This window comes from Sinocyclocheilus rhinocerous, unplaced genomic scaffold (assembly GCF_001515625.1).
Source record: "Sinocyclocheilus rhinocerous isolate Xijiao unplaced genomic scaffold, SAMN03320098_v1.1 scaffold1159, whole genome shotgun sequence".
In the NCBI taxonomy this organism is placed as follows: Eukaryota; Metazoa; Chordata; class Actinopteri; order Cypriniformes; family Cyprinidae; genus Sinocyclocheilus; species Sinocyclocheilus rhinocerous.
In genome coordinates, this window is record NW_015634336.1 from 617,563 (window position 1) to 635,256 (window position 17,694).

General features: G+C 36.5%; 1 protein-coding gene across 1 annotated transcript; it reads left to right on the top strand.

The window, feature by feature from the left end:
* The first annotated feature begins 1,187 nt into the window (after positions 1-1,187).
* On the top strand, positions 1,188-17,610 carry LOC107745527 (caspase recruitment domain-containing protein 11-like). The gene is made up of 24 exons (XM_016559424.1): positions 1,188-1,466; positions 4,165-4,386; positions 5,935-6,072; positions 7,264-7,450; positions 8,879-9,017; positions 9,111-9,281; positions 9,357-9,476; positions 10,711-10,836; positions 10,938-11,105; positions 12,347-12,442; positions 12,532-12,568; positions 12,842-12,882; positions 12,969-13,057; positions 13,198-13,244; positions 14,263-14,380; positions 14,458-14,614; positions 14,700-14,823; positions 14,986-15,226; positions 15,618-15,684; positions 15,763-15,865; positions 15,940-16,098; positions 16,877-16,983; positions 17,059-17,174; positions 17,290-17,610. The coding sequence occupies exons 1-24, from the start codon at positions 1,460-1,462 to the stop codon at positions 17,492-17,494; spliced, it is 2,985 nt and encodes a 994-aa protein (XP_016414910.1). The 5' UTR covers positions 1,188-1,459; the 3' UTR covers positions 17,495-17,610.
* The last annotated feature ends 84 nt before the right edge of the window (positions 17,611-17,694 follow it).

Here is a 17,694-nt window from a genome sequence, read left to right on the forward strand (position 1 = left end):
TGCAGGAAGAGACACTACAATACTGTCAAACACTGTGCTGAACATCTGAAACACATTGTCAACATAATAGACCAGTCAGGGTGGCACCATAGTTAATATTTGTCAGGAATGAAATTGAGGCTGTGATAGATGTACATGTACTGTTGTCAACATGCCAGTTGTTAACTGATGAAAAGTCTTTCCAGAAACTTTCAAGAACTATGTAAGACAGTTTTGAAAGTTGTCACAACTTTGTTTTCATCCATGTAAAAATCTATATGGCATCTACAGAAGACTTTACAGACTGTATAGGCCTACAGTTAATATAAAATGTGTTTATTTATTTTATTGAGAATCAAGCATATTGTACAAACAAAAATACCTAACCCAACATGTCAGGGGTATATAAAGGAAAAAGACAAACAATCAATCAATAAAATTAATTAATTATTAAACCTTATGCATGTTAAACGACTTAGTTCATATTGCTTTCAAGCTCTTACTTTTAGATAGCCTGTTGTTATTGATATTTTAATGTCAGGTTTAAATTGTTCAAAACATAGACACTTTATGAATAAAACAATGTGCAAATATAAAAATCTAATAAAAAAATAAATACTAGCTATTTATCACCATCCCACGAGAAACACCTTAACTTCACATCAGCTTCTACAAAATTAATAATCTTTTTGTAAAATAAATTATCTCAAAAGGTATCAGCACATTCAAAAATAGACAGACAGACAGACAGACAGACAGACAGACATACAGATAGACAGATAGATAGATAGATAGATAGACAGACATACAGATAGACAGATAGATAGATAGATAGACAGATAGACAGATAGATAGATAGATAGACAGATAGATAGACAGATAGATAGATAGACAGATAGATAGATAGATAGATAGATAGATAGATAGATAGATGCCATCATTGGTTTCTATCTGAAGCGGTCAATCCGTGTTTCATGTCCAGTCTCGTGTCTCCCTCCAGTGGATTATCCTCATCCTCACATACATGAACTAACAGGTCACTGAACTCTCTGACCCGCCTGGAATGTGACTAATCACGCCAGATACTAGTTACAAATTAACAGGAGCATTGCCACATGAAGTTTTCACCGTGACTTTCATATTTTGTTGCGTGACTCAGGCATTTTGTGTTTTCCCTTTTTTTTTTTCTCCGAACACTGACTGGGCGTTATTTTTCTAAGATAATTAAGCCTACGTTAAATTGATTCCTGAAGTTTAAATAATGTGGGTGTCAAGGCAGAAAGGCAGACGAATGTAAACGATTATGTCAATGTAGCTTTGCCTCCTGAGAGAGAGCGAGAGAGAGAGAGAGAGAGAGAGAGAGTCAGAGAGTCGCCGCTCATATCTAACTTCGCCTCGCATCTTCGCATCTGGTTTGTGGCTGTCTGAAGTGTCGCTGTTGTTTTCATTTCTCTCATCTCATTCGTTCATTAGCTGAATCATGAGCGGTAAGACCTTTAACTTTCAGTTGTTTATCTCTTCAGCCTCATCGGCTGCTTCAGTAACCGATTCATTTATACAGAATAAAATCAACGAATGAATCAAATGTTTGATTCAGTCATACTACGGCATTATGTGACATTATGGGAAAAAACACGTTTATATTTAAAACTTGACTAGTCTTTTTCAGTGTCCTTGGCAAACAGGTGACCTCATTCTTGTGTTGTTTTTAACGTTATTATTCTTGTGTTTTCATAACGAAGCCTATATCAGTTAGTGTATAGCCTATAATGAAAAAAATGATGTAGGATTTAAGCTGAAACAAATTTAACTCAAAAATTGGTAGTCATTTTCACAAGTAGCCTAATTATAAAGAAACGGCACGTACTGAATTAAACTTGATAATTGTATGTGGAAAGACTTTTTTGTATTTTTTTTAAACGTACTTAATTGATGTTTTATTTGTAACTTTGGATTAGCATATTATTAGTTTTATGTTAGCATTGTGTTAATATTAATGTATTATTATTACTTGTTTGTAATGCAGACTATCATGTGTGTAGTATAGGCCTATGTGCTAATGTTAGTGTACATTAGTCTGTGCTTCTATTAGTGTACAATAAAGTGTTGTCGTTCCCAGCACTGGATTCCTTCACTATGAGACATTCATTGAGATTCCAGCATGTGTTTGGACCTGCCTGACCTGAACACAGAGGCACACAAACCCCTCACACACCCCTAATCTTCATCATCTCTCAAGAGGAAGATAGTTTGTTTGGAAACAGTATATTCAGTGTATTTTTTGTGCTTCTACACAAGAAGAATCACAAATAAGATATTTTTAATTCCTCAAACTGGGTTCAGGTTTGCCACAGGTTTGCAATCAAAAGTTAGAGATAGAGAGCTCTACATGAATGCTTTCATAGCTCTGCACTCTTACTGGACGATGGCAATTTAGTTGTTTGGGTGTGTTTTATTCATGGGAAGGAATTTTAGAAGTATATAGACAAAGGTGATGATTAAATGAATCGTAACTGATATCTAAGCCAAGTCTCCCGAGAAACCTCAGAGCGGTAACATTTTGGTGTGCAGGTATAAGCAGGCCTGGATGAAAATGCAGTTTTTGTTTTCCTCCAGCAGCGTTATCGGTCTGTTTCTCTGATTATCTCTCAAGTTCAGTGAGAGGTCTGCATGGTACTGTCTGCATTCCCCAGCAGTGAGATGTTGTGCTCTTCATGCGTTGAATTTACAATCTCACATCAGTGTTTTATGATCATGTGGATTTAGGATATCACCTTCATCACATGCATTCACCCCAATCTCATGAGAAAACATAACTATTTTTAGAGTTATTTAAATTTTTTATTTTTTATGATGTGATTTGTACAATAAGGTTTTTTTTTTTTTTTTTTTAAGAAAGCATGAAGGTTCACCTCTGAACATAACCATCAGTGGAGCATAAATATCATACAGAAACATCCAAACAGTTAATACGATTGTACGATATACAAAGTAGCCAGCAGTTCACCAAAACACACTGAAAAGAAAGAAAGAAAGAAAGAAAGAAAGAAAGAAAGAACTGGTGTTGAAACTGTACAATCACTACAATCACTTGAATCCTTTGAATCAGATTGTCAGAACATCTTGCTCAGATTCATTCACTAATTCACTGATGTGAAATAATGATAAGTTTGTTTCGTGAATGAGGTGCAGTAACTTCCATTTCTTCCATAACTTTTGGGTCCATTTGGAACCATTGGGACTGAATTTTAAATATATATTTTATTCATTTTGAATGAATGTGCTTTTACCAAATGGACCTGAGAAGAAGCAAATTCTTTTAAAATAAGCCAATTTTCCATCTTTTTTTTTTTTTTTTTGAGATTTTTCTTTAAAAAAAAAAACTAATTTAAGCAAGCCAGGTTTGTATAAGAAGTGATTTGTGTTGATTCAGGTCCAGTATGAATTTTCTCCATAAATAAAAATTATATTTTCTTTATTTTCTCAACTTTTGATTTATATCAACGACTCAAAAAAACATTAAATTGTAAGGCTCAATATCATTTTTAAAAAGTGTGTTTAAAATGATTGAGCTTTTACATTGCTGCTAACCAGATTGCGCCCCATTGGATGAAAGGTTCTTTATAAAAAAAAAGGCTCTTAAGAATATTAAAATTATCTTCAGACTACACTCTAAAAAATGCTGGGTCGTTTCAACCCAATTTTGGGTCAAATATGGACTAACCCAACTGTTGGGTTAAATTTTGGTTACAAAAATGTAACCAAAATTTAACCCAACAGTTGGGTTAGTCCATATTTGACCCAAAATTGGGTTGAAACAACCCAGCATTTTTTAGAGTGTATGAAAACAATGGTTCTTTTAAGAACTGTTCTTTGGGAACCCAAAAGGGTTCTTTTATGGCATCGCTGTGAAAAACCCTGTCAGGAACCTTTAGTTTTAAGAGTGTGGTTTGAACTGAATTTGATGAGTAACTCCTATCTGGAGTGTTGATGATTTGTTGTGTTGGTTTGTAGGTGTCTTATGACCCAAATGTTGTTTGACCTTTGACCATTTTTGAAGTACTAACTAACGCAACTACAAAAACAGAAAACAGGCACGATTTCTTGCCTCCCACATCACCTGCCACTTGAGGAGCAGCTGCTTCATGATCGTGAACCTCATAAACGTCTTCTGTTTTCTCGCAGGTGAATGGCCGCTGGGAGACGAGAGTTCGCTCATGTCTCCGTTAGAGGAGGAGAAGCACGAGGAGCTGTGGGAGCGAGTGGAAGGAGTGCGACACAAACTGACCCGCATTTTAAACCCGGCAAAGTTGACGCCGTATCTGCGACAGTGCAAGGTTATCGACGAGCAGGACGAGGACGAGGTGCTGAACTCCAGTCAGTATCCACTGAGAATCAGCAGAGCCGGTGAGACGCAAAACACCACAGTAGTGATGGACACTTTCCAAACACTGCGTCTTTATTCATGCCAAAGGACTTAAATGAAGTTGTATTAACAAGTATAGAACAACAAAAACAATAACTAGACATATATAATAAAAAATAAATAACTAAATAAAGTAAAAACCAAAAGCCAGGGGGAAAAAAACAACTACATTTATACAAGGTTAAACAGTGAGAGTCATTTTTGACTTTTCAATGTTTTTTTTTCTTTAAATGACTATCAAAGACCAAACTGGAATTATGACAGTAGTGTATTCTTACCCCCCCAAAAAGTAGATTTATGTATAAAAAATATGAAGTATAATCAATAAAATGAAGATCTACTGAATATGAGAATTTGAGTCATGGATAAAGAAAAATACTATTTCAAGTGTTTTGCGATATACTACTTTGAAACTTTTTGGCATCTTAAAAAATATGGTGAATTTAATGAACCAGTGTCTAATATGGTTTTAACTAATTTTGGGTCAGCTTTATAATGCAAATGTGTGTATAAATGGAAAACAAATGGACTAAGTATCCAAATCCTCCCAAAAACACAAAACAAGCAGTAGAAATGAATGAAAGAAAACAAATGGTACATGTACTTCATATTTAATCATTTGTTGATTTTATTTGATGGTTTACGCTTTCATGAAAATATTTTCCATTGCTTTGTAAAAGTCAATGCATGAGTTCTTACTGCATTTGCACCATTTTCATTCGAGAATAAGAAGAAAATCATTTTGCATTTGTAGATTGCATTTAATAGACTACACTTTTTTAAGAGATTTTCAGTTGGTTTGTAAAAGGTGTTTATGCATTTAAACTATTGCATTTACAATGTTTTGACCAGCTGATTTGATCAGTGTATTTTCTGTGCTTCAAAAGAGTGAATCATTTTGCCTTTTAGATTCCATTTAATAGATGACTCTTTTATTAAAACATTTGCAATTGGAAATGGTTTATTAAAGTGTTTTTTAAACGTGTCTTTTTGACATGTTTCGGTTGAGTTCTGATTGCATTTCCACAGTTTTGACCAACCGGTGTCGTCAGCATGTTTTCTGAGCTCTTCGTACGAGTGATATCATTCAAATTTCTCCCATCGGTTATGGAAAGTACATATTTCAGAGCTTGTAGTAAGAAAGTACAGCTGCATTGGGAAATTCTGCCATTGCGTTATGAAACTACAGACACTTTTGTGCAAAATGTTTGCGTTCAAGTTCGTTCCTTGAAAAGCTTCAGCCTCATTTCCCTTACATTTTTGTATCTGGAAAAGTCAATAAGGAACCAAATAAGCTTTTCCTCATGTGTAGTGCAAAGGGTTGTGGGTAATATTTAACCCTTTTACCAATGTAATGATTTAGGACGTACTCATCTAGCATACTATTTATGGTGGATAGTATGTGACTCTGGATGCAAATGTTCACATTAAAAGAGAATCAGAGGAGGAATGAATGTGGAGTGGAATGTGATTGGTGGGTGTGTGTGCCTGGAGCAGTGTGCACTGATTCGATTGGCTGTTGTGCTCAGGGCGTTTATTGGATATCCTGAGGGGGCGTGGCGAGCGCGGTCTCCAGGCCTTCATGGAGTCACTGGAGTTTTACCATCCGGAGCAGTTCACGCAGCTGACTGGACGACAGCCAACACAGCGCTGCTCCATCATGCTGGGTGAGTATGACTGAATTCACAATCCTACACTAGCATACTACTCATACTATTTCTGAAATGTTTGTGAACTCGCCTCGTTTCACTCGTTATTATATCACGTGGAGCGAATACTAATTTACTGCTTTCTGAATACTGGTTCAGTGAACACAGTAATAGTATATGAAACGGAATATATCCTAAATTTATTCTTGGAAATTTAGTTGTTATTTAGAATGTTTAACTTTTGTATATTCAATATATCATCCAGGCATTATTTGCATACTATGCTCTGTGTGCATACTATATAATTCAGAGGTATGACAGCATGATAAATGAACAGATTACAATTAAGTGAGTTTATGCTTAAACCGAAAACATTTTCTCAAAATTAAGTGGTTTTATGCTTAAAGCAAGAACAATTTTTATCAAAGATGTGTAAGTTTATGCATGCAGCAGGAACAAATTTCTTAAAATTATGTGGATTGTATGCTTCAGACAAGAACAAATTTATCAAAATTAGGTACGTTTATACTAAAAACTAACACATTTATCAAAATTGAGTTTATGCTGGAAACAAACAAATGTTACACAATTATGTGGATTTATGCTAAAAGAAAAAAATAATGAAAATGTTTAAATTTATGCATAACACAGAAACAAATTCATTAAAATTAAGTGGGTTTATGCTTAAACAAGAACATTTTTTTTTCAAAATGAAGTGAGTTCATTCTTAAAACAAGAATAATGTTATCACAGTTCTGTGAATTTATGCATTAAACAGGAAGAAATCTATAAACATCAAGTGAGTTGTTTAAAACAAGAATAATGTCATCAAAATTATGTGAATTTATGCATAAAACAGGAACAAATGTATCAGAATGAAGTGAGTTTATGTTAAAACGAACAAATTGGATAAAAAGTGAGTTTATGATATTTTTCTTGTTTTAAAAACAAAACTCTAATGAATTAATTTAGATAAATTTATCAGGAAACAAGACTTAATATTTTAAGTAATTTTGCTTCTTGTGTAACTTGATTTGAGAATATTTGAAATTTGCACTGGAAAACAAGACAAATATTGAGTATTTAACTGAATAAAGTAATAATTTTTTGCAATATAGAGCCAAAATCTTCCTCTAGGAAGAGACATTAAGCAGCATGCAGCCGTTCTAGCTGTTTGTTAATGTTGTTTGTGTGATGCTGTGTGTGTAGATGAGGAGGGTCCTGAGGGTCTGACTCAGTTTCTGCTGCTGGAGGTTCGTAAGCTGCGAGAGCAGTTGCACTGCAGCCGTGTGTGTGAGCGGCGTCTGTCTCAGCGCTGTCGCGTGGCCGAGGACGAGCGCGGCCGAGCTGAACGCAAAGCGCAGGAGCTGTGTCAGGACCGCATACAACTGGAGAGGTGAAGAAAGCACACATATCCAATTTCTTCTCAAACTTAGTGTATTTAAAGTGCATTTACACTTTGAAACATTTCTTATTTTCACTTAAACAAAACTTGATATACTAAAATAACTAAAATAAAAACTGTATAGACAACTAAAAATGACAAAAACACATTAAAATGACTAAAACTTTAAATTAAAATGAAAAAGGAAAATAGAAAAATACTATCTATCTATCTATCTATAGATATATACAACATTTATGAACTGTTCTAATCATTTAATATGTATTGGCATGAAATCAGTATGTTTATATAAAATGAAAAGTATAATTGTCAACTTCATTTAGTTTTAAGGTGTATATCATTTTGTATTTAATGAGGTTTTTCATATTACCATATATCTTACAATTTTTCATGTAACATAAAAAAATAAATGTGGTTTACATTTCACTGCATATTTATTTATGCTTACATTTTGTTGAACTTTATTTACTAGTAATTTGTTGTGTTTTTTGTCATTTTCTTCAGGTTTTGTGCATGTATATACAAAGTTCTGGCATAAAACTCTAGATCTAACTCAGTATGACACACTGACAACATTATCACGTCACAGCTGATTGGTTCTCTCCTGTATCGGTAGCCAATGAGCTCACTGCTCAACATTCAATACTTGGCTAGTGTTTGCTGTAGCAGTAGCAGCCCACTTCAGAAACCCTCCAACTTCCCCAGCTCCACCTGTATAGATCTGCTACGGGGTGATCATGTATGCTATGGGGGATATACAAATATGTTATATGTGCAGCAGCACTATTTCTTACATGCTCACAGCAGCATGTTGTGGATGCAGAGTGCTCAGGACCTCAGACTGGGCCGAAGGTTTACCTTTCAACAAGACAATGACCCTAAGCACACAGCTAAAATAACGAAGGAGTGGCTTCACAACGACTCTGTGACTGTTCTTGAATGGCCCAGCCAGAGCCCTGACTTAAACTCAATTGAGCATCTCTGGAGAGACCTAAAAATGGCTGTCCACCAACGTTTACCGTCCAACCTGACAGAACTGGAGAGGATCTGCAAGGAGGAATGGCAGAGGATCGCCAAATCCAGGTGTGAAAAACTTGTTGGATCTTTCCCAAAAAGACTCATGGCTGTATTAGATCAAAAGGGTGCTTCTACTAAATACTGAGCATTTTTCAGTTTTTCTTTTTTAATAAATCTGCAAAGATGTCAACAATTCTGTGTTTTTCTGTCAATATGGGGTGCTGTGTGTACATTAATGAGGAAAAAAATGTAACTTAAATGATTTTAGCAAATGGCTGCAATATAACAAAGAGTGAAAAATTTAAGGGGGTCTGAATACTTTCCGTACCCACTGTATATATATATATCATCTGCCAAATGCATAAATGTAGATCTGTTTCGATGTGTGTGTTTATGGGTCAGGTTGAGGCAGGACTGGGAGTCTGGTAGTCGCGAGTTGGGTTTGCTGAAGGAGAGACATCTGGAACAGGCCGTGAAATACTCGCGAGCATTAGAGGAACAACGCAAAACTACAGCATGCGAGAGAGAACTGCTCACAGAGGTAGTCAACATTAATCAGTATTTCACACTCCAGATACACACAGTTCATGTCAGGCTCAAAGTGCACGTTTCCATGCAATGATGTCACTGACAGGTGGAGCAGCTCAGGAAGAGATTACAGGAGGTGGAGAAACGAGTTCACGATGGCTCCGCCCCCTCACTGACTCTTCACACGTGCAGTGGGGTGTATGACGGCGCCCCCGCAGGACCGGAGGAGACGCCATCGCTCCCTGTGAGAAACAGAGAGCTTAACTCTGGAAATCAGGTCAGAGTCATGTGAGGGACCCTGCTGACACTTACAGGAGTGTGTGTCGGTCGTCTGATGTATCGTGTGTTTTAGGCTCTGTTGGACATCCTGAAGCAGGACCGGCGGGAGGCGGCAGAGCAGCGGCAGGAGCTGAGCAGCACCATCGCCCAACTGCAGGGGGAGCTGGAGAGCTCCGAGTCTCAGAGAGAGAAAGTAAGAGCAAACCTCTGTGTGTCTGTGGTGTTTATAGGCTCAATGTAAAATCACATACTTGCATATCACTCATTTTTTGCCATATATGAAACAGATAGTATGAGTATGCCATTCTGAATTCAGCCTTTGTTTTGTGTGCGCTGTAAAGTTGAATTTAACGTGTAAATAAAGTGCAGTTAGAAAATTAACTCATTAAAGCCCATTACAAAATTACAGTTTATTTGTACAGTGCTTAATGCAGTACCAATGCTTCAAGTAATAAACAGGAACAACAGCATCAGTGTTCAACAATCAGTTCCTTCACATCTTCAGTTTCAACTATAAAGTAGCTCTAAAGAAGATAATATAGTGTCATGAATTTAAATTATTCAGGAACGTCTTGCGATAGCTTTAAATACAGCTAAATGGATTGATTTTACTGAATATATTTTAATGAATACCTAATATTATTCCATGTGGTTTAAATGTCATGGTGATGGTTTGACTATACTGGTGTAGCTAGTCAAAAATATCCTCATTAATATAGTGAAAAAAAACAGCTTGAAGTGAGTGAGTTGGACTTCATTAATTATACCACTCATAAATCAACCAAGTCATGTTTTACTATAAGTTATTATCAGTGTTATTATCATAAAATATAAAACTAAACCATTAAAAATGTGTTACTTGAAATAAAAGAAAAAATCTTAAAACATTTTATTTCAGCTAGTTGTCACGTCAACATTTCTCACTTTCATTTAGTTTGACTTGATAAAATAACAAAAAAAAAACTGAAAAATAAATATTAAAAACTATATAGACATAAAAAATAAAAATCACTAAAACACAACAACATTACTACATCTTTCAATAAAATTTAAATAAATGGAAAATTTAAAAACAAAAAAGTAATATAAAACTATAATCGTATATCAGTGATACAAAAATAATCATGTAAATGAACAGATTTTATGGGTGTTGGAGTAAATATAATAAGTCTGTGAGTCATCCTCACTAATATACATTAATTTATTAATTAATCCTAAACCTTTTCAGTAATACTTGATGTTGTTGTAACTTTTTGTAACTGGATGACCTATTCTGAAAGTTGGCATTAATTAAATTGAGTCTATTTTCTAAATCCATGACATTGATCATATTGTTATCAATTTATCCATGCATGTCTCTCACCTTATTTATCTATATATACATACACACATACATACAAGCATACATATATAATATGTTTGTGTAGTTGGCGTCTCAGTGTGAGCAGCTGCAGCTGCGTCTCAGGACTCTGCAGCTGGACTGGGAGACGGAGCAGAGCAGGAGTGTGTCCTACTTCAACCAGATCATGGAGCTGGAGAGAGAGAGAGACCAGGTACCAAACACACACTCTCTCTCTCACACGCACACACACACACACACAAACATGTGCTTAAACACTTGTGTTTGTGTGTGTGTGTGTGTGTGTTTGTTAAGGCGCTGCGCAGTCGTGACAGTCTGCAGCTAGAGTTCACCGACTGCCTCCTGGACAAGAACCGTCTGCGCAAACGTATCGCGGAGCTGCAGAGCAGCCTGGAGCAGCTGCAGAGAGAGACGGAGAGAAACCGAGAGCGGAGAGAGCAGAGCAACACCTGCATGCACTGCGTACGTCTACATCACTACACGCTACATACTACAGACTACACATGGCATGCTTGTGTTTCTCAATTGGGGGTGGTGTCTGAAAAACCACTACTAAACTCCCAGCATATACTATACTAAACTATACTAAAGCATATTATATACTATATTGAAGTATACTAGACTATAATTCATAGTGTGCTGCATTGCACTATAACAAACCAAATACCAATTTTGCTTAGGTATACCAAATACCTATACCAAAATCTTTGTACCCTTCTATACTGTATAGAACTATACTGTAAATTATACTTTACTGTACTATACTGTGCTATTTACTACACTACATTGTACCATAATGTACTATTCAATACTATACTGTACTACTCTATACTACACTGCACTGTACTATGCAATACTACACTGTACTACATGACACTGTACTGTACTATATGGTACAATACTACACTATACTGTATTGTACTACACTGTACTGTAATATACTACATAGTACTCATTACACTGTACTGTACTAAATGGTACAGTACTACACTGTATTGTACTATAATATACTATACTACACTACACTGTACTGTATTATATTGTACAGTACTACACTACACTATACCATACCTTACTATTCTATTGCATACTATACTATATACTACAAATATATTAAGGTATAGACTATAATTCAGTGTGCTGCACTGCATTATACCCAACTATACTACACTACCCTGTAGCCTTCTGTGCTGTATTGAACAATACTGTAAATTATACTGTACTGTACCTTGTTGTGGTATTTACTACACTGTACTGTACCACAATGTACTATTCAATACTGAAATGTACTACTCTATACTACACTGCACTGTACTATGCAATACTACACTATACTACATTGTACTATACTACACTGTACTGCATGACACTGTACTGTACTATATGGTACAGTACTACACTGTACTGCACTGTATTGTACTATAATGTACTATACTAAACTACACTGTTCTATACCATACTATACTATACTACACTGTACTGGACTGTATTATACTGTACTGTTCTACACAACACTGTACTATACAATACTGCACTGTACTGCACTGTATTGTACTATACTAAACTACACTGTTCTATACCATACTATGCTATACTACACTGTACTGAACTGTATTATACTGTACTGTATTATAATGTAGTGTACTATACTATACTATACTATACATTCACTAACACGTGTGTATGTGTGTGTGTTTCTGTAGTCTCACCTGTCGTTGTTCAGTGAGGATCAGTGTTTCGGCCCGTGTTGTTCAGTTGATTTGAGTCCCAGTCCACTCACACTCAGAGCTCATCTGAAGGTCAGAGTTCACACACACACAAACACACAGTCGTGTTACGAGTGCACATGTGTGTGCTGTTCTCTCATGCTGTTATTGTGTTTTTACAGTCAACCTCTCGGGCTCAGATCTGTGAGCAGTCTGAAGGTGAGTGTTACTGTGTGAATAGTAATAGTATGTATTTAACTGACACGAATGAGAACAGAATTTGATCTGAATTGAACTGGATAACAACATTATTGTCTTCTGTAGAGCTGCTGTATTGCTGAGATTGTTTCATAATTGAAGAATTTTACAACAGTAACACTGTTGTTCTGTTATTTTGTTACTGTGAAGCAGCTTTGAAACAGTCTGTATTGTGTAAAGCTTGTTGATGTTTTTTTTTTGTTTTTTTTTGACGCTGTTGTGTGTTTGTGTCAGACTCCTGCTGCTCTAATTCAGAGGAGAATCTGCTCACACCGGTAAATAAATATATCATCTCACTCGATGATGCAGTGATCATTATGTCCTGTGTTTGAATCTCACTGTGTGTTTTGTGATTGTGCAGGAGTGTAACGCTGAGAAGGACATCAACAGACTCTCCACATTTCCCTTTCCTCCCTGTATGAACTCCATCAACCGCAGAGCAAACATAGAGTAAGACAAATCAAACCCTGCAAATTGAGTTAAATACATTAATCTACAGCTGAAGCTTTAGTTTACAGACATCGCTAAACTAGTGAAGGACGACTCCTGATTCATGATTCACTGGTGTCTCACTGTCTGTGTGTTTGCAGGTTTGATCTGAACTCTTGGGGGAGCGATGAGAACGAGCCGCATGCAGGTGTGTGAAACAGCTCTCTGTCTGTCTGTCTGTCTGTCTGTCTGTGCATCTTACTCCAAACCTGTCTCTCTGTTAGAGGTGGGAGAAAAAAAACTATTCTCTGATGTGTCACGATTCTTTGTTTAATAATTCTGAATCGATTCTAAAGAACTGCAGGACTGATTCATTTTTAACAACATTTTGTAATTGCAACTTTTTATCTTGCTTTTTTATCTCACAATTCTGACCTTTTTTTCTCAAGCTGTAAGCTCAGAGTTATGCAAAAAATGTCAGAATTGCGAGATCTAAATTCAAAAGTCAGAATTCTGATTTTCTCACAATTCTGAGTTTATATATCGCAATTCAGACAAATATAAGTCAGAATTGTGAGACATGAAACGGCAGTAATGTTGATAAAAAGATAAAAAATTATTTGCTCTTTACTAAATTCAATTTTTTAAAATAAAATTCTTCATATTTTCATATAAAATATAAAACAATAAAATTTTCAAAACAATAAAAACAAAACAACAACATTTTCATGTTTATATTTGTATGTTTTTGTGTGTCTGTTGTTTTTTATTGACTTTGTATTGCAATATCTATTTATCTGGTGATTGTTTTTTTATCATGTATCTATTGTATAGCACTTTGGTCAGTGTCAGCTGACTTTAAATGTGCTTTAGAAATAAAATGATTAATTTCATTATTATAAAAAAACACTTCATAATTAAATTGTATCAATTAAAAAATAAGAAAGTTACAAATAAATGTTCAATAGCAGTTTTTGTGTTATCTTTGGTATTAAATTGGTTTTGAGAATCATTGCAACTGAAATGTTGGTGTCTTGACAAAACTGACCCGTTTTGTATTGTAATGTAAAAAATGTCAGATCTTTACCTTTAGAATCAAATTGAATCATGGGACCTGTGAAGATTCACATCTCTACTGTCTTTAAATGCTTCTGTCTTTCTTTCTGTGTTCAGTTTGTATTTAGATTGTTAGTAATGGGGGGGGTGTGTGTGTGTGTGTGTTGTAGAGGACTCGGACTCGTGTCTGTTGAGTTCATGGAGCTCTCTGCCGTCTCAGCTCTTTCCTCCTGACTTGATCAACGTGACTCCGACTCTCCCGATCAAACCTTCATCATCCTCCCCGCGGTACAAGCCCTTCATCAGCATCAACATGACCTTCATCATGTTTGTTTTGTCTCATGTTCCTCTCGTTTGTTTCTCAGATTGTCTCTGGCGCTCTCCTCCTCGTCCAAAAGTGTCAGTCTGGCCGACGGCATCACTATCATTGGAGGAAACCGGACGGGTGTGTTTGTGCAGACGGTCAGGGAGGGTTCACCTGCGCAGATCTGCGGCCTGAGGGAGGGCAGTGAACTACTGGAGGTGAGAGAGACAGAAAACTGTTTCCTGTCAGACAGGAAGTTCCTCCTTCACTGAAACGCATTCAGATCACGTGCTCTGTTGTCAGTTGGATCAGGTGTTGTTCGGCGAGGGTCGTGTTCGTCTCAGTCAGTGTACGGCTGAAGTGGCTCATTTCTCATTGCAGTGGTGGACCGAACCGAACGCGCTCAAACACACACACAATCCCGACGGTGAGAGACAAACATGTGCTCCATCAGTATTTCAAAAAAAAACTTCTCAAATCAAGTGTGTGTGTGTGTGTGTGTATAAATTGAGAATTTAAAATTGTTCAGATAAACGATGGCGCTGAATCATTTTCTATAATGATTCAGTCTTTTCCTCTCTTGTCTCAGGTTATTCTCGTTTACTCGCTGAACTCTCATCTCCGTCTTTCACCGGCGCCGACTCGTTCTACGTGCGTGTGAACCTTGACCTCTGTCACCATGGCGACCCGCCGTGTCTCAGGGTTTGCTGTGACGACGTGCTGCACGTTACCGACACGCATTACAATGGTAAATATCAGTGGCGCTGCGTTCGCGTGGACAAACACACGGGGGCGCCGCTGCAGGCCGGAGCCGTGCCCAACTACAACAGGTACATAATGCATGCAATACATGAAAAATACATGAACACTGAAATATTATGGAGTATTTAAATAGCATCCCTTTAACTGTAGTGACTAAAAATCAATGAAAATGCACATAATTTGTTTTGTTTTTTTGCTAGTTTGTCATCCTGTCTCTTTTAAACTCCTGTAAAAGTGTTTCTTTCTCTCTCAGAGGCTTTTTCCTTGTTAAACACACACACACACACACACACACACACACACACACAAATGTTTGTTGCCATCATCTCCAGTCACATAATCTGCTCTAATAAGGCAACAACTGCTGACAATATTGAATAAATATTAATTATTAAATAACCACATCACAATTCAGCATGCAAAAACATTCAGGGTGTCAGACTCGTGTTTTCTCTTCAGGACTCAGCAGCTGCTGTTGGTGAGACTTCGTATGATGGCGCTGGAACAGAATCAGTGCAGGAGGAAGGTGACGGTCTTTCTGTCTGTCTGTCTGTCTCTGTCTCTCTCACAGACACTAAGCTGTTTGTTTTGTGTCTGTCTGTAGTTCTGTAAGAAAACCTCTGAGCGCGTTCGGCTCATTAAAGCGGTCGCGGCAAACTATCGTGAGATTGGCTCGTCCAGTCCAGTGCTCTACACACTCAGTAACCGTAAGCCCCTCCCACTCTAACCTTTAACCAATCAGAGTGAATATTGTGAGTTCTGAATGTGTGTGTGTTTGTAGGTCATGAGGAGCAGCTGATCCCGTTCAGTCTGGTTCAGATGGTTGTGGTCTTCAGCAAACGGCCGGTGGTTTTCTCCCCGTCTATTCTGTCCCGCGGGATCATCGAGCGGCTGCTGCAGCCGGCAGAATCCGGTCTGGACTTCAACACCTGCCATCCAGGTACAGCGGCAGATCTTCACTACAACTACAACCATGCTGCCTATTACTTGAAATAAACTAAATGTTCACTGAAGACACATAAATACACAATATAAATACAATAAAAAGTATTTATAGATAGATTTCAGACGGTCAATTATATAAACCTACTAAAATGACTAAAGATGGCAAAACAAAATAAAAAGACTTAAACTACATGAAAATGAGAAGTGTTGCCTTCTCAACCAGCTGTCAAAAAATGTGTGTGTGTGTGTGTGTGTATATATATATATATATATATATATATATAAACCTACTAAAATTATTAAACAAAACAAGCAATAAAATAAAAAACTTGAACTAAAATGAACTAAAATTTAATACGAAGATAGAAAAAAATTCAAAATCATACTAAATACTATAGTACTTACTACTACTAAAATATGAAAAAACTACTGAACATGATACAAACCCACAACAAAATGACTACAACTGGAAATATAAAAAACTAATTCAAACTATAAAAATGACAAAAAACAACAAAAACTTAAATGAAAATGATAATCTTAAACTAACTTTAAAATAAAAATGAATAATATATAAAATATAAAAATTCAAAATATTAATACAAATGACTAATAAATACTGTTATTTACTTTGTCTATTTGAAAATAGTTTGTTTTTAACATTTCATTTTTCAATTTTTTTGTTAAAAATCTTGATACCTTTTAGTTCATAATTTCAGTAATTTATTATACATTTTATGGATTATTTTCCCCATTATTATTATTGTGTGCAGAGCCAGTGGAAAGTTGTGTGCGTCAGGATAAGAGTGTGTTCCTCTTAGACTCCACAGATCAACCACTGGGAATCAAACTACAGAGTATTCAAGAGGTTATTAACCAGGTAAACATTAACACACACACACACACACTGAGAGTCACAGCTGTGTTAAAACTTTGTGTTTGTGTGTGTGTTCAGGACAAACACTGTCTGCTTCAGCTGGGCTTGAATCATGTGGAGAATCTCCTGAAGCACAGCATCTATCCCATCATCATCTACATCAAACCCAAAGACAAGAAGGGACGCAAGTTCAGGTGCGGATCCGTATCCGTCTGTCTCTTGACACTGTAGTCACAACATCAGCCCAACCTTGAGCTCTTGATGTCACGCAATCCTTAAACCCCAGTGAAACCTGTGTGTGTGTTTCAGGAAGCTGTTATCGGGCCACAGAGAGGAGGACCTGATGGAGGCCTGTCAGATGGAGGAGCTGCAGCTGGAGACTCTCCCTATGATGTTCAGCACGGTGGAGCCGAACGCATGGAGCAGCACGGATGAGCTTCTGGCCATCATACGCAGCAGCATCCTGAGCCAGCAGAGCGCCATGGTGTGGCTGGAGCAGGAGCGACTCCAGTAGAGACACATCCTAATGTGTTTCACACTGTTATGGGACAGATGGTTAATGACCATACCTGTCATATAGTGGTTATATCTCATATACTCATATTACATATATGTAATGTGAATCCACTAACTGGAAAAAAATAAAAATAAATAAATATATATATATATATATATATATATATATATATGTTATTGTTACAGTATTTACAGTAT